Raw genomic sequence first — 27,467 nt, 5'->3', positions numbered from 1 at the left:
AGTCTCCCAGGGAAGGAAAAGTGGCCAGGCCTGCGGACGTCACCCAGCTGATTGACACGGCATCTGAGTTCGTAGGAGGAGAGGTCAGTGGGTCTCTCAGGGCGAGAACAAGTACTTAAAGCACCCAGGCCGAGGGTCCAGCTCACTTAGCACTGCAGGGACCCCGAGTAGAAGAGCACGAATCAGGCCGAAGGGCGGCCTCCTTGAGAAAGCCCTTTATTGCAGAAGGCTTCCGAGAACTTCTCTTAAATTGGCGACAGTTATGAGCAAAGGCAGCACTGCCCGAGGTTTAAACAAAAAGACATTTTGCACCCGTGAAAAGAATTCCCCGGCCCTCTGTGCTCTCCTACAGTAGAGATGAGTGGGCCTCAGATTTTAGTAGGCGAATCACGTGGAGAGCTTAACATGGTGTGCGAGGCGCAAGGCAAGGCACGGAGAGAAAGACCCAGGCCTGCCCTCCAGAGCTTACACTCTGCCCGGAGACGGGCAGCCCAGGGCTGGCATCAAGGCAGGCCAGGGCGCTGCGTGGGGTGGGGAAGGGGGGATGACCGTGTAGGTAAGTGATGCTCAAAGGACTCCTCCAGAGGGGAGGGAGCTGGCCCGACAGAGGATGCAGCAAAGGGAGCTGACGTGGGGCGTGAGGGGCAGGAGCCTGGAGGCGTAGGTGAGGGCCCCTGTGTCGAGGGTTTAGGCCCTGGAGCAGGGGAGGGACTCCCAGGTCAGCTCCCCTGTGCTTCGCTCGCTCTGCTACATTCTCAGGGGCAGGCGTCAACCAAAAAAACCCCTGCACAACCTAAAAGTTGAGAGTTATGTTTTATCTGGCGGACAAAACTGAGGACTTAAGCCCAGGATGCAGCCTCTCAGATCGCGCTGAGGGACGGCTGTGAAGAGGTCAGGGAGGGGCCGGGATCTACAGGGGTTTTTGCCACAAAGGCCAGGCAGCCAGAACATCAAAGATGACTGTTCATTAAAGAAAACCAGACACCTCAGGTGAATGAATTCAGCCCTTTTCTATGCATGGGAAGAGGCAAGAGTCTGGGCTCACTGGAATCGTTCCATTGATCCGCACCTCAGCTCCCTGGGGCCAGCATCTTGTGCTTTCCCATCCTGAGTCCCTGCAGGGGGCCCCGTCTTCAGGGGGGCGCTGCAGGGGCTGAGGGCTTGGTGGCGGGCATCCTGTGTCCATCCTGAGCTCCGTCAGGGCTCACCGTCTGGGCGGCCGTAATGTGACGGCTTGATGGCTGCGACATCCTTTGCTTACTGATATGGCAGCAGCATTTTTTCATTGCTACAGGTCACACAGAGCAGCGGCCCCACAAGCCCAGTCACAGCTCCAAAATAGCCAGGTCCTCCCCTCCCTTTTAGGTTCTGGCTGGGGTCAGAGGCCAGGACACTGCGTCCCTTCCAGACCACGGGCGTCCCTGGGCCCCAGGTTCAGTAGGGTGGCCAGCAGCCAGTTTACACCTTACTCTCACAAATGGTCTGCTTTTCCTATAAAAGGGTTTCATCTTCAAGGAATTCATGGAAAAGACTCTGACAAGTACAGGTTTCTGGTAACTGACTCTACTGCTGAACTGAATGAATAAGCATTTTCAGAACTCTAATGGAAAACTGATGAATTCATAAAAGTGCCAACAAAAGATCAAGATAAAAAAAAATTAATTACATGGGACTGAGTGAACTGATGAGGATGATTATAATTGTTGTGACTTTCTGTTTGAATAAAAAAAAAATCCCCCCCCCCCCCAAAAAAAAGTTCTGCTTTGGGAGTTCCCTGGCAGTCCAGTGGTTAGGACTTGGTGCTTTCACTGCCATGGCCTGGGTTCAATCCCTGGTCCGGGAACTAAGATCCTGTTAGCCTAGCAGCATGGCCAAAAGAAAAAAAAAGTTCTGCTTTGGTTAACGAATCACCAGACCAAACTACCTGCAGGGCATCCTCTGACGAGCTGGCTAAGCCACAGGGGGGACCTTGTGCCACTTTTTTTTTTTTTTTTTTCCCTTGCTCTGTGAAAGATTCACAAAGCCCAACGTCCTTTGTTCTTGAAAATAAGTTGGTTTATTTTCTTTCCAAGTGTAAGAAGTTAGCACTTTTGCATCCAGATGGTAAAGGGGATTAAGAAAAAAGGGTGAGAAGGAAAGATTAAGGGGGAAGCAGGCAATGAAATCTAAACATTTAAAAAGCATTGTGGCTTAATTGCATATTGTTTCTCTTCCCCTAGGCAATTTCACGTTTTCTTTTTACTGCATCTCGTAATGTTTCACTAGGGAGTGAAATAAAATGGTTTGTAATTTACCGTTATTTTATCCTTACTTCTTTCTTTGTTTAGATTTTATTTGCAACAGATGACTTTTTTGCTCCTGCAGAAAACCTTATAAAGGTACTGTAAATTGGCCTCTGCAAAGTGCTGGGGTGGGGTGATCCAGGAAGCCCTGTTAATTAAAATCTCCCTATGTACTTGGGCTGGGAGTCATATGATGCGAACCAGTGAATTAGCATATTAGAACAGCAGAAAAGTGTAGAAATCAGCCTCCACTCATGCTAAGGCATGGCAGAGACAGACGGGGACCTGACACAGGAATTTGGGACCACTTTGCTCTACGGGGGAAATCACTGAGATCTTCCTGTATTTCTCTCTGCCCCACGTGGTGTTCGTAATCCGTGATGGGAAGAAAAGTGGGGCAGATCTTGAATTTTTTGGAAAATGTTTTACCTGCCCAATTATAAAAATGTAGGACATGTTTATTAAAAAGAGAAAATACTGATAAATATGGGGAAGAACTGGAACTGCTGGAACACTGCTACCCTGTCCCACCAGTGAGAGCTGCGAGAGTTCTCTCGCGAGGGACGATGGAAGCAGGGGCCCGGCAGCGGGTGTGACTGCCGTCGGGTGGGGTGCGGGCTCTGGCCTGGTGATGTGCTTTCTGGCCACCTGGCCACCCTGGTGGCACAGCTGCTCCTTCTGGGCAGGACCCGGCCAGGTCCAGAGCACGCTGAAGTCTGACCCTCTGAGGACACCTCGCATATGCTAACTTACCCGTCGGAGAAAATGATCATAAAAGGCGGAACAGAGATGTTGATTAGCTTGCTCTAGGTCACACAGCCGTCATTGTCAGAGCTCTTACGATTTACCATACGTCTATCTTTGAAAAAATTGAAATGCATCCACCCCTTGACTTTGCTATTCCACAGACTTACCTTATTTGCACAAGTACACAAAGATATGTAGAAAATATTCATTCCAGTGTTGCTTGAAAGGGAAAAAGCCAACCTCAGTGTCCACTAGTGGGGAACTAGTTAAAGAACCCTGGGGTCTTTCAGATATGGAATGATGTGGCCATCAGAACCTGAGCTGGCTGCCCACGCGCTGGGACAGAGGTCCAGGCAGGCCACGTGTGCAGGAGACATGCTGGAAAGGGTTCACGCCAACTGTGAGGCGGGGCGTCTGTGAGGAGCCGGGCTTGGGAAAGTTGGGGAGAGAGTGGATGGGCCTTATTTCCTATACTCCACTCTAGTGTGTGTATATATATATATATGTTCTCTCTATATATACACACTTACATATATTCACACTTACAGACCACTTAAGATGTGTATGTATGTATATATATATACACACACACACATTCTCTTATTTGAAAAAAAAGGATATTACAGATAAAGCTAAAGCCCCTTTCACCACCAATTCAATGCCCATCGGCTCCTTCCCTTTGTAGAATTAACACTATGTATGATAAGATTGGCATATTCTTCTAATATATTATGTGCTTTTATTTATTTATTTATTTTTTATAAATTTATTTATTTTATTTATTTTATTTTTGGCTGCACTGGGTCTTTGTTGCTGCGCACGGGCTTTCTCTAGTTGCGGCGAGCAGGGGCTACTCTTCGTTGCGGTGCGCGGGCTTCTCATTGTGGTGGCTTCTCTTGTTGGAGCACGGGCTCTAGGCATGTGGGCTTCAGTAGTTGTGGCACGCAGGCTCAGTAGTTGTGGCTCGTGGGCTCTAGAGTGTAGGCTCAGTAGTTGTGGCACATGGGCTTAGTTGCTCCGCAGCATGTGGGATCTTCCCAGACCAGGGCTCGAACCCGTGTCCCCTGCATTAGCAGGCTGATTCTTAACCACTGCGCCACCAAGGAAGCCCTATTATGTGCTGTTAAATACCTATGTCCATATCCATGTATAGAAAATAGTACTGCTCTTTAATTTTAAAAGTATATACATATTATCGTAAAGCACTTACTGTTCTGCCAGCGCGCTTCTTCACTGGGTACCCATGAGCCCCATCCACGCCGATGCACAGAGGTGGGGCTGTCCCTTACCTGCTGGGCGGTAACCCACCACAAGCCTGTCCTCCGTGGATGCGTGTTTAGGGCGGTTACTTTTTAACTATGGTAACCGTCCTTGTGTGGGTCTCTGCGTGTGTGCAGGCTTATCCCTGGGATTGGCCTTTGGTTTTCTTTTCTTTTGAGACCTTACTTGTCACTGCAAGTCGAGTACCGTACTGTCTTCTGCCAGCAGCTGTCAGGGAGTGTGACTGCACCTTCCCTCGGGCCCCCCGACCCATCTCAGTCACCATGACAGCAGTAGCAGCACCACCAGAGCTCAACTAAGCCCCCAAAAGCTTGAGGCCCAAGTGGCCTGGGGTTAAGGGGTGGCGTCGCCCCTCTTCTCGCGCTGGGTTCGGGACAGAGCTTCGCAATTCCTTACGAGCAGAGGAAGGCTGGAGTGTGCATGTTGAAGGTGTAATTGGATTGTAATAAAATTCAAAATTCCACCAAGTTTGATATCCTGATGCTGACGGACACTGGGCACCTCCCGTGTGCCAGGCGCCACGGCACGCGCTTCCACGCTCAGGAGGAGACTGAGGCACGGGATGGCCGAGGGCTCCGTGCTGGGCCCTCGCCTGGGGGGTGAGGCTGTGGCCTGCTTGCTGGACCCTCCGTGGGAGCCCTGCCCAGGCCCCACTGGCTGTGCCAGGGGCTTCGCAAGCGTTACTTCAACTTGGAAACAATCTTGGAGGGATGTGCTCACCACTGCTGTCCTCCGGTGAAGCGGTGGGACTCAGCCGTTTGTCTAAGGCTCCACGAGGGGCCGAGCTGAGCCTCCCCCGACCCTGCTGCCGGCTTCTTTGATGTCAGAGTGCTTGCTTTCACACGTGGCCATGGAGCAGCTCGGAGCGCCGGGCGCTGAGGGCTCAGCTGGACCCCAGCATCGAGCCTACTCTTCCTCTGACGTCAGCTGAATTCCTGGGTACGTGGTCTTTTCGGGGTTGCTTTGGGAATCCGACTGCCCTTTCTTGCTTTGCTCGACGGCCTTTTGGGTGGCACCTAGGTTGCAGTCGGGAGTTGCACCAGTGATGGGGCTCGTGGAATGAATCCTATGTGGTCTTACCTTTTGCTGTCAGTGGCTAATTCTGTGAATGAAGGCCCACAGAGAAGGAGGACTTCTTTCTCTGAAGGCAATACAGAGATAAGGAAGCACCCCCTGATTTGGAGCGGGTTCCCTGGGCGTGAAGGTGGGGCAGACACCACCGCACCTGCTAAGGTCTCGCCTAGAGCCCCTGTCTGCACTGCCCATCTGTCCCTTTAGCCTAGGCTCTCGCATGGATGTTATCGATCCACTGCCACACGTCTTTGCTTTAGACGGAGGGCCCAAGTTTTAAAGAACACGAGTGCACCGAGTTTGGGAAGTGGACGTCTGGATGGCAGACCAGAAGGAAAAGGATCCCAGGTAAGATGATATTGGCTCTGTTCATTCACTCCTGCAAAGTTTAAAACCAGGGGCTGTTGGAAAGCAGTGTACGTTTGGGGTCGATTTTAACCTGGGGCCCTTGGAATGCTCTGTCGCCTCTGATGTCCCTTCTGACCATCAGGCTCTAAGAATTCAGGAGAGGTCGTGCGAGCCCTGGTCATCTGCGCAAACAGGAGGGTGTAAACACTTTGTTAGGAAAAGGAAAAGCTGATGAGGGCCGTGGATGAAGGATCCTGAGCTGCGCAAACATCATTTGGTATGTGCGTTGCATCTGGCTTCAGCACCACTCTCTGAAGCAAGTGTTCTTGTCCCACCTGATTGCCATGGAAACAGCCTCATTCACTTAGCCCAGGTCACATCACTGGTAACATAAACTGGGAACTGAGCCAAGATCCATCCTATCTTCTATGTAACCTTAAGATGCTACTTTCACTCATTGCTACTCATCAATCAAAATACAGTTAAAGAAATGCCTGTAAAAGGAAACCAATCCAGCATTAGGCTAATAACTGGGATTTTTGCTACCATCTCAAGTATTACAGAAATATTGGCTATTTCTAATTTTCTATATTTCTGTGGTACTCCAGACCTTATGAGATTCTAATATGTCTGGACGTTTTAAGGTGGGCCTGTATCTGACTGCCAGAAACCAAGAACTACACAGCGACACATTGATCAAGAGTTCTTAGACTTAGCTGATGCCAAGGAGGGCGTCCTGGCTGGGGCTGTAGGAAACCCATGAAGCTCGAGATGGCAAAGAATACGATGTTTCTAAGAGATCCAGCTTGATACCGAGCGCTGGCCGAGCTGGGCTGGGTGTTCCCTACACCAGAGTCACAGCTAAACTTTTTGTTTCTTTGTTTTGGCCGTGCAGCTTGTGGGATCTTAGTTCCTGGAACAGGGACCGAACCCGGGCCCTCAGCAGTGAAAGCGCGGAGTCTTAACCACTGGACCGCCAGGGAATTCCCACAGCTAAACCTTTTGGAAGCCAACCTCGTCCTTGATTCGCAGTTGAAGACCTGAGACTCAGAGAGGTCAATTTGCCAAAGACACACACAACTCAGGAAATGATGAGTTTGGAATCAGAATTGCTCTCAGAATCCAAGGCCTATTCACGTTCTGGTCTGATTAGAGTTGAGGATTCACGTGGGGAATGGTGGTCATGTACGGCCACGTCAGGAGAGATCTTGAAGTCACGGTCAAGAATGAACCCACACACGTCTTTCTGTGATGGGAGGAGCGCGTTTCTGGTGTTTTGTTTTCATTGTCGTTTTGCTCAATCATGTGCTTTGCCTGCCGAATTCAATCTAAGGCGGGTGCTGCTGTTGTTTACGTCTCCAGGTCATGACTGGTGTATCATCCAGCTGGGAGTACAGGGGGTCATCTGGGGCTTCGATGTGGACACTCCTCACTTCACACGAGGAGATCATGCTCCTCGAGTGTCGATTCAAGCAGCAAACTTTGAAGAAGGTGCCTCAGGAACCAGTGGCCCTAACCCGGGAAGGAGCATTGTGGGGTGGTGAGGCCCCTCTGCCCCCACCCGCACACTTCACACCCAGACAGGCTCAGCAACTTGTCTAGAGGCCCCTTTATTTCCACGGGAGCTTTACAGTGAGATTCCCACTCAAGTGCTCTGTGATTTTTGATTTTTAGCTTAACAATGTTCTTCGACCCGATTTAGATTTCATTATTCCCACGCTCTGCAAGCCACCCTTCCCCACCCCATGGCGCCCCTGCACGTCACCGTGAGGTTTGGTGACCAGGTTGCTGGGGCAGGTGGCAGGGGTGGGCTGCCCAGACCGCCCGGACGATGTGAAGCCGGGTCTGAGCCACCTGTGCGGCCAGCGTACCTGCCCCCTTTTGGTTGCCCTGGTCTGCGTAATGACATGGCAGCCATGGGCTTTCCAGAAAGGGTTCCTTTCCACACCCTGGAATGCTGGGCCATGTGACTTATAAGGCTCTTTAATTGGCATCCTCCAAGGTTGGTCGCAGAGTTAATTTTTTAGAAACATGTACCATTAAGTGCATGTCTATACATGTACTTGGGAAAGAGAAATCATGTCAGTTAGCAAACGTATTTTGGAAGCAGTCTGTGCACAGCACTGTACGAGGCTCTGTGGACATGAATGGGCTCACCTCCTGGAAGACAGCTGGGGAACCCGAAAAGTCACATGATGATAGGAGGGCTGCTCCTTTACAAGCAGGAGTGACTAGTAGACAATGACTAAGATGCCTTCAGCAAGCCCTTCAACTGTCCACGAGTGCTTCTATTTCTGAATCGCCCATGTATCCATTCTAAGGATGCCTTTGGGGGAAGTAGTGTTTCTGGAATTGACTTACAATATTCCAAAACTTTACTAATCAAGCTTTCTGAAAACTCTAGTCATGTGATAAATTTGTTGAAGTTTGACTGAACTTGGAAACGATATTTATTATTTAATGAGCAGATGTACCACCAGATGTTCTGCACCCCTTTTTGAAGTTACCATCGGTAATTTAAATACTGAGGAACTTTAACGTGTGTGTCTGTTACTTTGATCATCTGATACTTTGACTTAAGAAACGATGTCTTTAGTGTTATTTGGCAAAATGAAAATGACCACACAACCCACTAAGAGGGTATATATATTCTCTTTGATTTTGAACACAAACCCTAACCCTAACGGTCACTCTAACTTCAGATAAACAACCAGAAATCCCACAACGAGAAGTCAGGACATGAGCCACAGACAGCCCTGAGCAGTCTGAAGCCATTGCTGAGGTACGTCTCCCCAAGGAACGGGGTCTTGTCACAGGCTGTTAGGACAGCAAGGGAGCAGCCCTCCTCGCCTGGCAATGCACTCAACCTGGCACAGCTCGTGCATGTGTACTTGCCCTGTGTGACCCTGAAGATGTTTCTGGAGAGGTTTGTGCAACCCCTGTACCATGGCCCATGCGAGGTCTAGGGCACTGCTTCCCACAGGGCGGTCTGCTCGCAGGGACCCCGCTGCAAAATGATGCCCGATGAGGTAAATACAGAAATTGACGCCTTAAATACTTTTGATAGCAATTGGACAAAGTAACTTTATGCCTGATGAATTTAATACAATAAACAATTTGGCTTGTGTTTTGGTACATTCTTGTTCTTCCAAGTTTGTCTAGTAATTAATTTACATTGTGTTTTACAAAAGCGCTGATGCAGCGCTGGCTGGGAAATGCATAATGGTAACAACAAATGGGCCCTTCCAGTTGAGGAGCACTGATCTCAGGAAACTGCTGCGAGCTTCAGGCTGACGCATTTACGCCACGGTCCATGGGAAGAGCCCGGGCTTCATGTGAACATTCACATCACGTTCCGGCTGCTTCTTTCTGTGAGCCTCAAGGTGAAGGCATTTGGAGCCTCTTTCCCAGCCCTCCGGGTCCATCCCCTTTCACCACCACCCAGTGGCTTTTTTTTTTTAAAATTAATTAATTAATTAATTAATTTTTGGCTGTGTTGGGTCTTCGTTTCTCTGCGAGGGCTTTCTCTAGTTGCGGCAAGCGGGGGCCACTCTTCATCGCGGTGCGCGGGCCTCTCACCATCGCAGCCTCTCTTGTTGCGGAGCATAGGCTCCAGATGTGCAGGCTCAGTAGTTGTGGCTCACGGGCCCAGTTGCTCCGCGGCATGTGGGATCCTCCCAGACCAGGGCTCGAACCCGTGTCCCCTGCATTGGCAGGCAGATTCTCAACCGCTGCGCTACCAAGGAAGCCCCCCAGTGGCTATTTTGATCAGGGTGAAAAAAAAAAGCAGGCCTTTATTCTATTTATTACAACTGAGACTTGATCTTTATTAGTATTTTTATTAAAGTGTTCCATTAGGCATCCATCATTAATTTTTATTCCAAAATGTCCTGCCCTGTAAGCCCCACACGGGCATTAGAATGAGAGAATTTATTGTTGCCTAGAGCCATCACTAACATTTTTTTATTTACTGCTAGCTGAAGTCCAGTGACTGGAATTGTTTGGTTCCCATGACAGAGCTTAAACCGGGAAATCCTGCTTCCAGCCACAGTTGTTTTCCTGTCAACTCCCGGCAGAGGTGAGGTCACGTACGACTCAACCTTCCCCTGGTAAATATGATGTGGACCCCTCTCCAGCGCTGTGGTTTTTTAGTTAATGTTGGCAGGTTTTAAAAATACAAAATGAAGTCCCCCTTTCCTTCTTGCTCTAGCATTTTAGGGTTATAATTTGCCCTTTTAGTGCGCTAGGAAATTCTTGTCTTAGCGTCCCCATCCATAGGGAGTTAGGAAAAACTATCAATTAAATTAGGATGTGATGGAACTAAATTGTATTGGGTTAGATATCTCCTAACAACTTCTATTTCACAGGTATATTAGCAGTTGAAGTGCTATGTACAAATAACCCTCATTTTATTTTATTTAACAGCTTTATTGTAATTCACATAACATGCAATTCACCCATTTAAGTGTACGATTTAAAGTCTATGTAAATGATATATACGTGCAACCACCACTGCAGTCAACTTTAGAACAGTTTTTATCATCTCAGAAAGAAATCTGATACTCTTGAGCTATCAACCTTCATCTCCCCCAGCCCTAAGCAACCACTAAGCTTCTTTCTGTCTCGATACATTTGACTACTCTGGACATTTCATATAAATGGTCTTTTGTGACTGTCTTCTTTTACTTAGCATAATGTTTCCAAGGCTCATCCATGTTGTAGCATATGTCAGTACTTTATTCCTTTTTTTGTGGCCGAATAATGTTCCGTTGTATGGATAGACACAGTGTTTATTCATTCATCAGCTGATAGACATTTGGGTTGTTTCCACCTGTTGAATACTTATGAATAATGCTGGTAACATTCCTGTACAAGTTTTTGTGTGGACATATGGTTTGCATTTGGGTATACACCTAGGATTGGAATTGCTGGATCATATAATAACTCTATGTTTTTAATTGTTTGAGGAATTATCAGACTGTTTTCCAAAATGGCTACACCATTTTACATTCCCACTAGCATTGTATGAGGGTTCCAATTTCTCCACATCCTCCCAACACCTGTTATTTTCTGAATTTTTGATTACAGCCATCCTAGAGGATGTGAAGTGGTATCTCACTGTGGTTTTGATTTGCATTTCCCTCATGACTAATTACGATGAACATCTTTTCAGTTGATTACCTGGCCACTTGCGTATTTCTTTGGAAAAATGTTTATTCAGATCTTTTGCCCATTCTTAAATTGGGTAAAAATCCAACGTTATTATTTTATTATTAGTCTTTTATTACTGAGTTGAAGAGTTTTTCGTATATTCTAGGTACAAACCCTTTATCGGATATATACTTGCAGATACTTTCTCCCTTTCTGTGGGTGTCTTTTCACTTTCTCTAGAACGCCTCCTGAAGCACAGCAGTTCTCAATTTTGATGAAGTTCCACTATGTGTTTCTGTTGCTCATGCTTTTGGAGTCATACCTAGAAAATCACTGTCAAATCCGAGGTCATGAAGAATTACCCCTAGATTTTTTTCTAAGAGATTTATCATTTTAGCTCTTAGATTTAGGTTTTTGATCAATTTTGAATTAATTCTTGTATATGGTAAGGTTTCAACTTCATTCTTTTGCATGTGGATATCAGTTGTCCAAGAACCATTTTTTTTGGAAAAGACTCTTCTTTCCAAGTTGAATGATTTTGGCACACTTGTGAAAAATTAGTTGACCCATACATACATGGGTTTATTTCTGGACTCTCAATATTATGTGTTTATCTTTATGCCAGTCCCACACTGTTTCGACTAATGTTGCTTTGTAGTAAGTTTGGAAGTCAGAAAGTTCGTCTTCCAAATTTGTTCTTTTGGAAGATTGTTTTGGTTATTTGGAGTCCTTTACAATTCCATACACAATTCTGTATTTCAGAATCAGCTTGTGAATTTCTACAAAGAAGCCAGCTGGGATTCTCATAGAGATTGCATTGGATCTGTAGATCAATTTGGGGAGTATTGCCATCTTAAAAATACTAACTCTTCCAATCCACGAACATGCGATGTTTTCCCATTTGTTTACATTTCCTTAATTACTTTCAACAACATTTTGTAGTTTTCAAAGTATACATTTTGCACTTCTTTGTTAAATTAACTCCTACATCTTTTATTCTTTCTGAATACTATTGTAAATGGAATTGTTTTCTTAATTTCATTTTTGGATTGCTCATTGTAAGTGTATAGAAATACAATTGATTTTTGAATATTAATTGTGTCCTATGACTCTGCTGAACTTGTTTATTAGTACTAATGGATTTTTAGTGGAATCCTTAGGATTTCTATAGACAAGATCATATTATCTGTTAATAGAGATAGTTTTACTTCTCCCTTTCCAATATGAACGCCAGCTTCCTTCCTTCCTTCCTTCTTTCCTTTCTTCCCCCTCCTCTCTCTCTCTCTCTGTTTCTTAAAATCTCCAGTGCAAAGTTGAAAAGAAGTGGCAAGAGCAGAATCCTTGCCTTTTTCCTGATCTTGGAGGGAAATTAGTCTTTCACAATTAAATATGTTGTTAGCTGTGGGTTTCACAGATGCCCTTTATTAGATTATGAAAGTTCCCTTCTACTCCTTCTTTGTTGAATGTGTTTATCATGAAAGGGTGTTGGATTTTGTTAAATACTTTTTCTTTGTCTATGAGATTACCATATGGCTTAATAAAATGTCTTTTATTCTGTTAGTACAGTGTATTACATTAATTGATCTTCAGATGTTAAACTTGCATTCCTGGGATAAATCCCACTTGGTCATGGTGTATACTTTTTTGTAATGTGTTGCTGGATTTGGTTTGCTAGTGTTTTGTTGAGGATTTCCATGTCCCTGTTCATAAGAGCTATTTGCCTGTAGTTTTCTTTTCTTGTGGTATCTTTGTCTGGTTTCAGTATCAGGGTAATACTGGCATCATGAAATGAGTTGGGAAGTGTTCCCTCCTGTTTTATATTTTGGGAAGATTTTTGTGAAGAATTGATATATATTTTTTGTTTACTAATTCAATCTATTTACTTGACATTGGTCTATTCAGATTGTTCTTGAGTCATTTTCGGTAGTTTGTGTCTTGTGAGAATTTGTGCATTTCATCTAAGTTATCTGATTTATTGGTATATAATTCCTCTTTCATAATTCTTCTTACTTCTGTAGGTCAGTAGTAATGTCCTCTCTTACATTTCCGATTTTAATAATTTGAGTCTTTTCTCTCTTTTTTCTTAGTCAATCTACCTAAACGTTTGTTAATCTTTTCAAAGAACTGGATTTCAGTTTCATTGATACTCTCTATTTCATTAATTTCTACTCTAATCTTTATTATTCCCTTCCTTCTGCTTGCTCTAGGTTTAGTTTGCTTTTTTTCCCAGTGTCCCAAGGTGAAGGTTCTAATTTTTTAATATGGGTATTTATAGCTATAAATTTCCCTTCAATCACTGCTTATTGGACACCATAAGTTCTGGCATGTTGTATCTTCATTTTCATTCATCTAAAAGTATTTTCTATTTTACTTTTTGATTTCTTCTTTGACCCAATGGTTTAGAGTGTGTTGTTTACTTTTCACATATTTGTGAGTTTTCCAAATTTCATTCTCACTGATTTCTAATTTCATTTCATTGTGATTGGAGAACACACTTTGTATTATTTCAACCCATTTGTTTATAACCACATATATGGCCTATTTTGGAGGATGTTCCATGTGTACTTGAGAAGAATGTATATTATGCTGTTGTTGAGTGAAGTGTTTTATACGTCAACTAGGTATAGTTGGTTTATAGTGTTGTTCTATTTCCTTTTGATCTTTTTTCTAGTTTTTCTATCCGTTATTGAAAGTGGAGTACTGAGGTCTCCAACTATTATTGTTGAGTTGTCTATTTCTCCTTTCATTTCTGTCAGTTTGTTTCCTTTATGATTTGGTATATGTTATTAGGTGTGCAAATATGTTTATAATCATTATAGTTTCCTGAAGGATTGACCCTTTTATCATTATAAAATGTTCCTCTTTATCTCTAGTAACATTTTTTGTTGTTGTTGTTTTAAAGTCTATTTTGTCTGTTATCAGTAAAGCCACTCCAGTTTGTTTGTGGTTGCTGTTTGCATGATCTAATTTTTCCATCCTATTACTTTCAATATATTTGTATCTTTGAATATATAGTGTGTCTCCTGTAGGCAGTATATAGTTAAGTTTTGCTTTTCCATGCAGTTGGACTATTTCTGCCTTTTGATTGTTTAGTACATATTTTGTTATTGTTTGTTATTATATAGTTGGAGTTACAGCTACCATTTAACTTTTTGCTCTCTGTGTCTCATGTCTTTTTTTATTCCTCTTTTCCTCCTTCACCGCTCTTTCAATTGAATTTTTATAAACAGCATTTTAATTTATTTAGTAATTTTCCCCACTATTTTATTTTTACTTTCTTTCAGAAACATTACTCTTATATAGCTCTATTTCCATGCCCCCCTTTGGTGGCATTGTTGTTTTACAAAGCACACCTATAAATGTTACAAACCCAACAATACACTATTACAATTATTTACATAATTTTATGTCTCATGAAGAAGCTGAGAGACGAAAGGACAGCAAGTTTATTTACATTTACTTAAGGTTTGTTATATTCGCCTTCCTATTTATCATTTCTGGTTGTCTTCACTTGTTCCTGTGGATTTAAGTTACCATATGTAGTCATTTTCTTTAGCCCAATACAGCTGTGCTCCCAACAACCTCCTTTGTGCAGTTACTGGTAAATATATTACACATAGATCACATTTTTATTGATCAAAAGCCCAACATGCAGTATATACATATTATTTTATACTATTGTTTTTTAAATCACTTAACAGAAGAAGGGACAGGAGCCGTGTATTTATACTGTCTCTTATAATAATTATATAATCACTAATCACCTTTACAGGTGCTCTTTGCTTTTTCATGTTTAGCTGCTGGCCGTGTTACTCTAGTGAAGTCAATTTCACCCTCACAGTGTGAAGCTTCTGGTGCTGCCCCTTGGAAGGCACAACCCTGGGGATGCCCACAGTGACAGTTTGGGCGGAGCTCTCTTTGAGTATCTGTTTCCTTAACCACATTCATAGTTAGCTCCACTAATTGCCATCCGATTGCTCTATTTTTTCAACAATGCCCTGGGCATAAATTGCTCCACATACCAATGCAATTAAATTTGGGTTTCTTTGAAGTGATAGTTTTTGAGGTCAGTGTTTGAGATTTGTTCTGATCCCAGAAAGGCTTCTTTGAGCTCTTTCCCTGTTCTTTCCAGTCGACTGTCTTGCTTACAGTTTGTACTGCAGTTTTATAGTGTGTATATGTGTGTGTGTATATATATATATATATATATATATATATGTATATATATATACATATATATATATACATATACACATATATATATCTGATGAATGTATTAGTCTCAGTCTCCTCTTATAGCTTTTCACCATCACCGCCATTGTTTCTGAGAGCACCCTTAGGCTTGAACTTCTCCATACTCTGTTGCACGTGAAGCCCATTTTCTGGGAAGAGATTTGGAGCTCTCTGTTCTAGGACCCGCTTGTCCCTGATCTCTGAGCCCTGGCTCTGGAGCTGGGTGCTCAGTGGAGGGGGGCAGTAGCCTCAGGTCTCCTTGGCTTGTCTCTCTCCATGTGGACCCCCTGCCTTGTGAACTGAGACACAGGCGATCATGGCCCCAGTATCTCAGTGGGGCTGTGTGCAGGGTAGAGCCCCGTCTCCCGAGTGGGGGCTGGGTGGAAGGAAGGTGCCCCCTCTTCTCAGCCACACTCACCTGGAACTTAGCCTCACAACAGGTGGATGGGGCAGAATGAGAACCCTCCTGGGAAGAAAGCCCCCAGCTGAGACCTGGGGACCAGCTCTGCGTTCGTGGCTGCACCTGCGTGGAGGGGAGACTCCACCCCACTGTAGTGGGAGGAGGGAGTGAAGGTGCTGGCCTGGTTCACATACCACAGACTCTCCCTGGTCTTGCTGAGTTTTAGTAGATTTTTGGAATAAATGTGGCTTCATTTTCTGTGTGCCCTTAGGACTATTCCCAGAGACTTTAAGTGGTTGCTTTTCCCCTAATTTTCAGGAGCTTCCCTGGGGAATGGGCCAGCAGAGATCCACCTGCCATCATGCTAGAAGTGGATCTCCTGACCCTCACTTTAGATGCAATGTGTTTCTGGTTATCGTGCTTTAAAGTAAGACACCAACATGTAGAGACTCGAACACGTTTAGTGATATTGATTGCTCATGGAAACCATCTGTTCTAAAATCAATGGAAGCAACTGAAGGAGCAAAGCCAACAGGAGAGATTTAGGACTTTTCATATTTGCTAATTCAACAAACACTTATGGTATAGCTGTGCTGAGCTAGGGGCTAAGCACTGGCCGTATAATCACTTCCCAGATGATGAGTAGGGCAGAGGCAACAGAACACAAGCTTCCTGAAGACAGGGGTCATGTGTCTGGGTTGTCCTTTGCTCACATCCACTTCCTAGCACAGGCTGGGGGGACAGAGTAGATGCTCAGTAGCCATTTGTTGTTAAGACTGAATTGACAGGGTCCTTGCCCTTACAAAGTGAACAACCCAGGTGGGAGATGCACAAGAAAAATCCTGCAAAAATAGTGATAAGTGTCACAACAAAAGCACTTAGTAAAGCCCTGAGAAATTTCTACTTGGCAATTTTTGATAGCTGAAATAGCAACTTCATATGTTCAACCCAGTGTGTACAGAGCTTAGGAGTTGAGGGAGGGTCTGAAAAGGTAGCGGGTGGGAGCCCTGCTTTGTGGGATTGGTCCTTGAAGTTTCCTGCACACATTAAATCTTGTTCTTGACTGGCAGCCTTAACAGATAGAAGGTGAGAGGTGGGCATGTCTGTATGCAGATTTCTCCTCCCCATCTCCCCCGCTGCACCTTTAACTGCTCCATGAGGATTCTACCTGGATCCAAGTTTAAAAGGGAGAGGAAGCAGTAGGAGACCCCAATGGGACACCTGGGGTGGGAATGGGGTTGCTTTATTGAGGCTTCCTCAAAGTACCAAGAGGCATATCTAATATTCCATGACAGTTTTGATAAAAGTGAGGCTGGATATTAGTTCTGTAAAGAAGAACCTCATTTTTTTAAAATGTAAAACCAGCTTTACGTTAACAGACATTAACATTCTATACCATTAAAGCAGATCATAACGTTCAATGAACCAGAATAGTGTTGTGAATTACTCTCGCTAGTATATTTTCTTGGGTCTTATGCCAACACAGTCTGGTTTCATTTACTGTAAATATCAAGACTTCCACTGTTCTACTGAAATTTTTTCAGATCACTCAATTTCACCGAATTTTTCATGTACAAATATATAGGGCTGGCTTCAGCAGAATACTCTGATGAATGATTTTGAGCTTCTATATAAAAAAGCTTGGCTTCCACCTTCTAGGAAATAATCAAACAAATAAAAAGCATTCATTTTATTAGAATCAGATAATGTGAATGGATCTTGGTGGCTATTTTCTGCTCTGCAAACCTAATCTCAGGCTGCTGTGGTTCTCAGCAGCTTTTTGATTTTGAGAATATTAGCTTTAGTATTCTCAATTGCATTGCAAAGCAACGTGTTGTAAAAATAAAAATGTAAGGCTCTCCTGCGAGTCGGTGTAGGATTTAGCAATGCTGATTTCTGGCACCAAACATTCATCTGTGGTGAACTTCCTGATTGCTTTTTGGCCTTCCTGGAGTTATTAGTTCAGCAACAACAAAACAATGCAAGCACCTACTATACGCCATACAAAAAGCATACAAGACAGGGAGCTATTCTGGCCTTCAGAGATTTTATATTCTGGTGTTGGGAGACTGTTATTATCAGGGACTTAAATTAAGTACAAGATCATTTCAGACTGTGATTAGAACGACAGAGTAAGTAAGCAGGGGAGATGATAAAATTAACCTGCGGAATCAGACAGAGGCCGTGGCGGGGTGGGAAGGAGATAATTCTAGAGAGAGGGAAAGCCTTTCTGAGACCACGACACCAAAGCTGAGGCCTAAGAACGGCAAGCAGTCTTTTGGGGAGCTGGAAAAGTTGTCCTAGGACAAGGGGATGGCAAGCGCAAAGGCCCTGGGGCAGAGGGCTTGGTGTATTTGAGAACCAGAGCAGGCGGGTGTGGAGAGCTCTGTAGTTTATGATCTGCAAACCGCCACTTTTCCAAGTAGGAATAACTAAACTTTCCTCCCCTTTTCAGATGGCAGAATTGCACGTCTTAGGGTATATGGTACTGGACAAAAAGACTAGACTGCCAGTGACCCTAAAGAACCATTAGACCTGGTGACCATCGTTTATGGGGGTGCCTGTGTAGGATTTAGCAATGCACATTTTGGGCACCCAAACAATATAAGAGGTGAGGAGCTGGCTTTTACTTGGGACATCTGGGCGCCGCATTAAACACCCCAATACGGTGTGAATTACTTAAGAGCAAGGGGCCATCTCCAAGCACGAGAGTGGATGAGATCCATCATCCATATATAGGATTTCATGCCTTTATGAGGCGACATAAATCAATAGCAATTTTCCTTCCTAACTTTGGCTTAAGCAGTTGCTATCAAAGGAAAAGTAAAATTTACTAACCCTATGGTTGTATGTGAATGTACTGAAACATTAACTTTAATGAAAATAATGTATGTAGCAATGCTCGGGTGCATGGGATCTGCAATTAATCACACTAATGCATTCATTCTCACATTTAAAATAAAATGGGATGGTCCTGTGATATCCCATTAAACGTTGTTTTTGGTAGGAGTCGGCATGGCAAAGTCTATGGTGGATGGTTGGGAAACAGCACGAAGGCCGGACAGGCCACCGATACTGGAGGTGAGAAGTGAAAACACCATGGCCTAATGCTTCCTAAAAAGTAAAGGGTTTTTTCATTTGATGTGAAGGAGACTCTTATTTTAGAAACCTCTTCGGCATTTTTCTAAATACTTATTACGTCTCCACGTTTTCCAACTTCCCTACTGTTTCATTATAATATCAGGGCCAGACTAAAGACCCAGAAGGCCAAACTTGCTGCTTAATGCTGGCTGTTCTAATGCATTGTTGGAATTATCCCTCTGTTTTTTTTTCAGTAAGGAAACAAGAATATCTACAATTTAATGATACAAAACCCACGAATAAATTTGTTGGTTGATCTGGAGAAAAAAACACCATTTCATCATTTCTAATATCTGTGTATCCCTGGGTGAGACCACTTGTGTGAACCTGTGACAGGGAGCTCTAGAGACAGCCCAGCTGTTTAATTTGGCCAGTAACTGACCTGAGGTAAGGCAGTAAACAAGGAAAGGAAACACAAGACCTTTCAATGTGTAAATCTCACTGCAAACATAATCGTAAACACCCCTTTCTTGGGTTAGTTTTTGTGTCACCCAATGCTTCAGATGTAAATAAACTCTCCTCGCTAGAAACTAGTGTTTGGAGGCAGGTCATATATTGGTATAGTTTTGACCAAAAACATGTCTACTTTGAAAGGTCAAAACAAACTGACCACAGGATTATGGGCTGGGTTAGATTAGGACACTTTTGTGTATAGCATCCTACCTGAATCTATAATTGACATACAAAATCATAACAGAAATTCATAAAAATTTACCAAGTGCCCAGAAAACTCCTGAGCTGGCACGAGGCATTTACGGAATGATAGCAAAGAGGCACTTTATACAAGAAGTAATTTACAAATCAGGTCACAGGAAATACTCTCTTATAGTAAGAAATAACAAGTATTGATACATACCAACATTTTCACATGCTGGTTTTAAGGACTGGTGTCTTGAGTGATGCCAAGCTGGTTTACGTTTTTTCCTTCTGAATTCCAGAATGAAGAGCATGGTGTTCTCCTGGTTCTGGGCTGTGAACGGGCAGTTTTCTGACAGGCACGTCCTGAAGTAATAGCTCAAATTGAGATCGATACAAACTATTTCAAAGGTAAATGCAATGCCATGAGGAAATGCCTTATAATCGGTGTGCTGGTTATAAAGACAGCGAGTTCCTGCGGGGGTGGGACTCAGGACAGCGGCTGTGGACCTGGCTTCCACTCGTAGGTGTGCGGCTTTGAGCACGTTACGTTAATCCTTTGTGCTCTGTTTCCCTCTTTATAAAACGTCAGAGTTGAACTAATGACCACAAAAGTCATGAGATCCTATGATGCTGTAAGGCTCTTCACCACAGGGGCCCAGAATTCCACATGGAAAAAGCCTATGAAACACTCCCTGGTTAAAGTCATGAGAAGAACTGGGTGGGGCTATCCTCTCACCGGGAAGGGTCCCAAGCAGATTGGTGACCATTTCTTCTCTGGGCCGGACTTTGAAGGCAGTGATCTACACATTTTCAAAATTGTGCACTTCCATTAGTAAAAAAAAAAAAAATTTGGACAAGTACCCTTAATACTCTGTATTTAATTTCTTGTGAAATAGATATGTGTATCATCATATTAAGAAAGTTCAAAAGAGTTTACTAAACTTTTATAACTGTTAGGTGAAATTCTGATAAGTACTGGGGTGGGTATCTCATGATTGCCTGGCCGTCTCTGAATAAATACAGCAGTTTATATTCATACATTGGATGCCTGATTTTTAAATGTCTTGTGAATCAGTATGACCTCACTCAATTATTAACTGTTTCATCAAGGCACGGTATATATTTAAGGTGAAGTTCATCACCAATGGTAGTGGATGTAAATTATTTCAAGAAATCTTGATAATTTAAACTTCTGTCTGGAAGCCTGTGGTTTAGATCTCATTAGCGGTCATTGTTTTCACTTTTCAACATGGCTGACCAAGGGCTCATCCTGAAGGTCCGGAGAAATGTCAGCTCTGCTATTTTCCTGTTGTTCGTGGATGTTTGCAAATCATCTCTCGTCATATCCTTTTTTTTTAAATTTTATTTTTAAAAATTGAAGTACAGTTGATTTACAATGTTCCGCCACTCTCTGCCGTACAGCAAAGTGTCTAGTCGTATCTTCAATCCATGGTTCTCTGCATGGATAGCTTAAAATCACTTGTTTATTTCTGTGAGGGATAGTTTATTCAAAACCAGGTAACAACAAGCAAATCCACGTAACCAGGGACCCCAGACTGCAATATGCCACGGATACACTGCTGGTGGTCCTTGGGGTATCTCTGTCACCACGATGACAGTCACGGGACGAGGGAGCATGCCAGTATTCAGTTACGATATCAGCCACGCAAGGCTTAATATACATATACACACACGTGTGCTTACGTATATTAAAGGATTAGAAATAGTCATCCTAGTGTTCTCCTCCCACACCCCAGGAGCGTGTTCACCCACCCTGGAGACCGCTGTTTCAAAGAGTATCCTCTTCTGCCAGGGTTTTTGATCAGCGGCTTCTCCTCTGTTGATCTTCAAGTCTTGGGGACCCCTATAGAAACTCTCCTCACGACGAGTGTGGGACCCTTTCACTACGATCCCTTCACCCCACTGGGCACACGATTCTGATGAAATTCCAAAGAGAGGAGAGAAACTCAGGACCATATATTTTCACCTAGAGAACGCTTAGAAATCCTTGAATACGGCGCCTTTGGTTGCTGCTAAGCCCTGGTTAGTTTAGCTTAGTATTTCTTCCTCTTCTGATTATACGATTTTATTTTTTATATGATGCCATAAGGAAAATATTTTCCAGCCTCATAATAATTTCAGACGAGCCATATAACAGTTTGCAAGTAATTAAATATGCAATCTAGGAAGCTTACCAAATACATTCACCTTCCAAAGTAAAATGCCCTACATTCAAACTCAAATGCACCAGCCTATTAGCATATGCCAGGCTTTCCTGATTCCTGTGAGAAACACTCATTGATTTCATGAGGCACTCCAACTCCCTCACAAACTGGTAGATTCGTTCTTTCACATACTTTATACCCTTGCTTTTGTTTAGAAAGAACATTGATCTGTTTTTTTGCTGGCTTTTTTTTTGGTGCACCGTTTCTGGAAGTACTGCAATACCAGGTCGAGGCATGGAATGGACGAAGCAAGCTCCTGTTGCATCTCCTGTTTACCAAAGTCCACGAGATATTATATATCATCCTCGGAGAGAGGACGTATCAGATATTAAACTGATAAGAACAGATACTACACCTGATCTTAGCCAAAAGGCTGAGAAGTGATTTTTTGCTGGTTTTTTTTTTTTAAACTTTTGGGTTTATTTATTTATTTATTTATTTATTTATGGCTGTGTTGGGTCTTCGTTTCTGTGCGAGGGCTTTCTCTAGTTGCGGCGAGCGGGGGCCACTCTTCATCGCGGTGCGCGGGCCTCTCACTATCCGGCCTCTCTTGTTGCGGAGCACAGGCTCCAGACGCGCAGGCTCAGCAATTGTGGCTCACGGGCCCAGCTGCTCCGCGGCATGTGGGATCTTCCCAGACCAGGGCTCGAACCCGTGTCCCCTGCACTGGCAGGCAGATTCTCAACCACTGCGCCACCAGGGAAGCCCCTTTGCTGTTTTTTTGATCCAATTAAAGAAGCTGATGTTCTATAAACCGAACTGCGCTGAGTGCAGAGTGGAGAAGGTCACTGTTTATTTTGTTCCAATAGGCAATTCTCCCGACAGCTGTAGGCTGGATGGCTGCAGCTGGACGTCAGGAGGAGGAAGACACGGTCAAGCGGAAGTGGGACCTTCTGGGCCATAAGTGGGAGCCACCGCTTCCAGTCACAAAGGTTAGAGTGGTATCCAATCCACCAGGAGCTGTGCAGGCCGGCCCTCCCCCGGGGCCACTTCACTCAGCCCGGATTTCGAAGGATTATGCTACAACCCCAACACTTCTGTTCAGTTTAACAGTAAAATGAATGAGCTTTTACAAACCGCATCTGCACTTTAATATACTAAAAAGACGGGCTCTATTTTCTCCTACCTTTGCACCTCTAACAATCAAATTTTGTTTTAGACCATCTTGTCTAAGGATATAGACATGGAAAAATGTTTCTGTATTACATTAAGTTTTTAGGAGGGGCAAATAGCATATTTAAAGCTATCAGGGTGTGTCCCCCTGTGGGATGGATGCTGAGATGCTCCAGAATCGTTTTCTTGGATCACAAGGCAGGGAAGTGGTCATTTTCGGGTCAGAGTCAGGGGTGAGGGCTGCTCCCCAAAATGAAGGGTGAAGGCCTCCGGGAGACACCCACGTGCCCCCCTTTTGCTTTTTCTCGTCAGTTTGTCCGTTTAATTAACTATTAAAAACAAACACTACAGGGACCTGAGTATTCACGTTGGTCTCATTTGGACATCCTTTCCCTATTAGCAGATTGCTATGGTAAGCCAAATTATTACCATTGAGTAACTTTTACTTTTTAAGGCCCCTAAGTCCAAGCCGACGGGCGGCCTTGGGCGCGTCAGCCCATCTGGTTACTCCAAGGACCTGTACGTCTGCTCCTCTTTTCAGCTAAACCCCGACGCGAGCCACGTGTTGGACAGCCTAACCCAGGACCTGCAGGACAGCATCGCGCACGCGAAGTTCACCGTCGCCCCGGAGTGGGGAGTGAGCCGCCGCCTCCGACTCAAGGGCCTCCGCAGCTCCATCTGCCTCCTGCGGCCCCGCAGGAGGCCCGCGACGAGGTCCTCAGGGAAGGGCGGGCTTCAGAGCGAACCTCTAATCCCACGCGAAACCGGGGTGGTTACACAGTGGCTCAGTCAGACTCTTCTTCTGAAGGGTTTTCAGCACCCGCACCTTAAGAGTTTTCTAGCAATTACTGTTTTGAAGATCAATATAATTCTTGGTGATATAATAAAGTGGTCACTTTCACACATTGGTATCTGGCCATGGAGCTCTTGGCAAAATTGGCTGCGGCTGTGAATGGCGGGATTACTTTTTTTTTTTTTTAGCAGTACCAGATATTGATATTTATAGTATCAGTATTCTGTGCCTTCAGAGGTATTTCAGCAGGTAATACGTAGCCTATTGTCTTTAAAAGTTTGTTTAAGCCCATCAAAGCCACTGGAAACACATATTCCTAGAATCCTTCACTGTCCCAGCTCAGAGGACTGGCCTCTCTTCACCTAGAACAGGGCACGACTCTCCCAAGGACATACAGGCCCGGGAATTGTCCTTCCCCCAAATGAAGGTGCGTCCTGAAGCTTACGCCTTGGCGATACCACGTGCCAGCTGCGCCTAGCATTCCAGTTTCCCCCACGCTCCGGACGGTTCCTGACAAGTCCTCCCTGACGCAGTTGTAATGGTCAAGACGGTCCTGCTACCCGCCATCTCGCCACGTCTTGCGCGTCGGAGGGCGGAGGAGTGGTGGGAGGGGTCGCGGTGGGTGCCCAGGGCCGCCTCCCCTGCCCTCCCGCCGCCTTCGCGGGAGCCGCGCCCCGTCCCTTTCCCCAGCTCTGCCGTCCTCACCTGCCCGGGCTCTGATGCGCGTCACCCGGCCCGGTTCTGCTTCCCCCTCACGTGTCCCCTCCCGGGCGGCGGCGCGCTGCGGTCACAGTCGCCGGCGGCGTCAGCGCGGGCGGTGGCGGCGGGGCCCCGGCGGCCCGGCTGTCCGGCGGCGGAGCGCACGGGCGGCGCCGGGCCGCGGGCTCGCGCGCGCCGCACGTGCTGGTGGAGCCCGCGCCGCCAGGACCGTCGTGGTGTGCCGCAGCGGGGACCCGTTCTACGTGGGCCGCAAGTTCGTGCCGTCGCGGCGCCGCGTGGCCGCCTTCGAGGCGCTGCTGGAGCGGCTGACGGAGCGGGGGAGGTGCCCTTCGCTGCGCGGCGCCTCTTCACGCCGACGCGCGGGCGCCCGGTGAGCGAGCTGGACGCGCTGCAGGCCGCCGGCAAGTACGTGGCGGCCGGGCGCGAGCGCTTCCGGAAGCTGGAGTAAGTGCGGCCGCGCCCCCCGGCCTCGGCGCCCGCCCCCCGGCTCCATCGCCTCGCCCCGCGGGGCCGGGGACCGCGACCCGGGTCTGCCCCGGCCTGGTGACCTGTCCTGTCCTCGCGGGGCCGGGGTCCGCGACATGGGTCTACCCAGGCTTGGTGGCCCGTCCTATTCCCCCGGTGCCAGGGAACACGACCCGGGTCTGCTCAGGTCTGGTGGCCCGTCCTGTCCCCGCGAGGCTGGGGAGCGCGCCCCACTTCTGCCCCCGCCCAGCGCCGCCGTCCCGTATGGACTTTCTCCGCGAGGCCTCCTCGGGCCGCAGTGCACCCTGCACGCCCCGGACATGGCCCCTGCTCGCCTTGTGGGGAGGACAGACCAGCTACTACCTCCCGACCCATCAGTATTGGAGAGAATTAGAAAGAGGATGGGCAGAGGGGGCGGCGGGTGTGGCGGTGAAAATAGGGTGCCCAGGGTCGCCTCTTTGAAAAGGTGACCTCTGCGCGAAGGTCTGCAGGAAGAAAGGGAGTGGCCACGCGGAGGGAACCCGGGGAAGCACGCTGGCAGGGAGGACGCCGAGCTGGGTTCCAGCTTGTCCAGGCTGGTGTCCCGGGACCTGGGCACGCCTCCTTCCCTGAGGGCACTTACTGAGCTGTGCTGTCGGCCCAGCTCGCTACCCTCCATCCTGCTGGTTCAGACCCTGCAGAGGACAGGCGCCCGTGATTTCTGAAATCCTGGCACCTGACGCAATGCCGGCCTACAGTACAGCCTCTGAATGCTGGCCTGGGAGCAAGGACACCCGCCCCAGCGTCTGCTGACATCAAGACAGCAGCCGCGGACAGATGGCGGCTGTCCTGGTGAAACAGGCCTGTGTATCAACGTCAGGGCCACTCAGGAAGCCGTAATGGAAATTGGCCACATTCAGGCTGTCAGTTGTACTTGTGGGTACCCACTCAAAGCGTCAATTTAATTCTATTTTGTTTAGCCTGGGACTGGTATTGCGTTCTCTTTGAGATCTTACTGCAAATGGGGTTATAGCACACTCTTCTGTTTATACTCTACTTTTCTTCCCCAGAGTACCTCAGTCTTTTGTGCACTTATAATCCTTATAATTTCTCGAAGCTTTCTTGGTAACTGTCATTATACAAATGTCATTGCAACCCAAAGGTATCTTGCAGGTCCTTAACAAAAGCTATCGTGTGCGTCTTCCCGTAGGGCAGCCTCGGGGCTGCTGCAGAGGGCCTTACAGTGTGTGTTTTGGGGAGATAAGAGACAAACAGAAGTAACCACAAAAGAGAAAGCGGTAAGCGATAGGACAGAAGCACAGGTTTAATTCTGTCTAGGTGAAGGACCTCCGAAAAGGCTTCCTTTACAAAATGGAAGGGAGAAAATTGTTTTGTTTCTTAATCCTCCGTGAATCCCTGGGCTGCCTTGGCTTCACTCATTTCTTGTGTCTGCCTCTAAAGATGTTATTACCGTTCCTTACATTGTTGTTAACTCTGTTTCTTTTATTGTGAGATATATCATATACACAGAAGAGTGTATACAATTGTATGTATAGTTTAAAGAATAGTAATAAAGCAAGCCTCTGTGTAAACTACAACCCAGATTAAGCAAAAGAGCGTTACCAGTGTTTTAAAAGCCTGCAACCTCCACTCCCATCCTTTGCCCACAGGTAACCACTATTTTGGCTTTTGTAATAATCATCTTTTCATAGTAATCTATCCCTGAAGGATAGATTATTTTCAATGTTTTATGTACTTTATGTAATTATATTGCATATATTTTCTGTTACTTGCTTTTTCACACAATAATATGCTTCTGAGACTCATCCATGTTAATAGCATGTAGCTGTAGGTCATTCGTTTTTACTATTATGTATTATTTCATTGACTGATATACCGGTTTATTTATCCAATCAGTTGATGGATAATTTGGATCCTTTTAAATTTTATGCTAAAATAAGCAATGCTGCTGTAAACATTCTTTTACCTGTCTCCTGGTGCACACATGGGTAAGACTTTCTCTGGGAGAGCATGTGAGTTATCATTTGGTGCATATCCTATTAGTGCAAGCTTATTGGAGTAAAACAGCATTTATTATCTCATAGTTCCTGTGACCAGGAAGTCCAGAGCCGCTTAGCTGAGTGGCTCTGGCTCAGAGACTCTTGTTGAGTTTGCAATCAAGATGCTGGCTGCAGTCATATCTGAAGGCCTGACCGGGGCAGGTGCTTGCAGGCTCACTCACGTGGCCATGGCAGGGAGCTTCATTCCTGCCGTGAGCCTGTCCACGGGAGATCTAGCAGCTGGCTCTCCCTAGCGTGAGTGATCCAGGCTGAAGCCACAGTGTCTGTTGTTACAGCTGGTTCTCTGTTGTGCTGTCTTCTCTTTTCCTCTGCCTAGTTATCTCTGTGTGCTGGACATTTTTACTCTTAAAACTTATTTGCAGAAATAATTTGAGGCCTGAGATGATACTGTCTTTTGCCAAAGTGGATTTTTGGCCAGCTGCCTGTGTCATCCCAGGTCACGATCAGCTAACAGAGCTTCAGCGTGTGGGACGGTTTGGGCTGACCAGGTGTCTGGAAGCCAGTATGCTCCTCACTCCTCAGGTGCAGCCAGTGAGGTCCCAGTTCACTAACAGGGTGGTTCACAAGGACCCCCGTCGTTGGCGGGTCCTGAACCAGTGCTTTTCCTGTGGCCACAAAAGGCTGTCAGAACCATGGTTCACCCTGTCAGCTCTCTGTTCCCAACAACAAGAACCCCTGGGCCAAAGTGGCCCCAGATGTGGGCCTCATGTCTTTGGATTTCCTTTCTTTCCTGGAGTGTGGCAATTCCTCACTATCTTGATAGGTGTCTTATGTTTGAAAGACATGTTTTTTAGTGCG

General features: G+C 45.7%; 2 protein-coding genes and 1 non-coding gene across 3 annotated transcripts in view; 2 read left to right on the top strand and 1 right to left on the bottom strand.

The window, feature by feature from the left end:
* ALLC (allantoicase) overlaps positions 1 to 23,902 on the top strand; it is a 23,909-nt gene extending 7 nt beyond the window's left edge. Inside the window, 13 exon segments of the mRNA XM_007195717.2 lie at positions 1 to 83; positions 2,328 to 2,378; positions 5,642 to 5,729; positions 7,092 to 7,220; positions 8,432 to 8,511; positions 9,707 to 9,831; positions 17,961 to 18,124; positions 18,521 to 18,594; positions 19,593 to 19,701; positions 22,328 to 22,370; positions 22,372 to 22,450; positions 23,173 to 23,345; positions 23,791 to 23,902. The exon segment at positions 1 to 83 is cut by the window's left edge and continues 7 nt beyond it. Of these exon segments, the coding sequence (XP_007195779.2) occupies positions 1 to 83; positions 2,328 to 2,378; positions 5,642 to 5,729; positions 7,092 to 7,220; positions 8,432 to 8,511; positions 9,707 to 9,831; positions 17,961 to 18,124; positions 18,521 to 18,594; positions 19,593 to 19,701; positions 22,328 to 22,370; positions 22,372 to 22,450; positions 23,173 to 23,345; positions 23,791 to 23,902 (1,310 nt within the window).
* On the bottom strand, positions 21,708 to 21,903 carry LOC114235704 (U2 spliceosomal RNA). The gene has a single exon (XR_003621814.1). It is a non-coding gene; the product is annotated as a U2 spliceosomal RNA (small nuclear RNA).
* A 60-nt stretch (positions 23,903 to 23,962) lies between the features above and the next one.
* Positions 23,963 to 27,467, top strand: part of DCDC2C (doublecortin domain containing 2C) — a 102,541-nt gene continuing 99,036 nt past the window's right edge. The window contains 3 exon segments of the mRNA XM_057557909.1: positions 23,963 to 24,008; positions 24,115 to 24,459; positions 24,462 to 24,588. Coding sequence (XP_057413892.1) covers positions 23,963 to 24,008; positions 24,115 to 24,459; positions 24,462 to 24,588 — 518 coding nt within the window.

This window comes from Balaenoptera acutorostrata, chromosome 12 (assembly GCF_949987535.1).
Source record: "Balaenoptera acutorostrata chromosome 12, mBalAcu1.1, whole genome shotgun sequence".
NCBI lineage: Eukaryota > Metazoa > Chordata > Mammalia > Artiodactyla > Balaenopteridae > Balaenoptera > Balaenoptera acutorostrata.
This window is presented reverse-complemented; position numbering and strand designations above follow the sequence as displayed.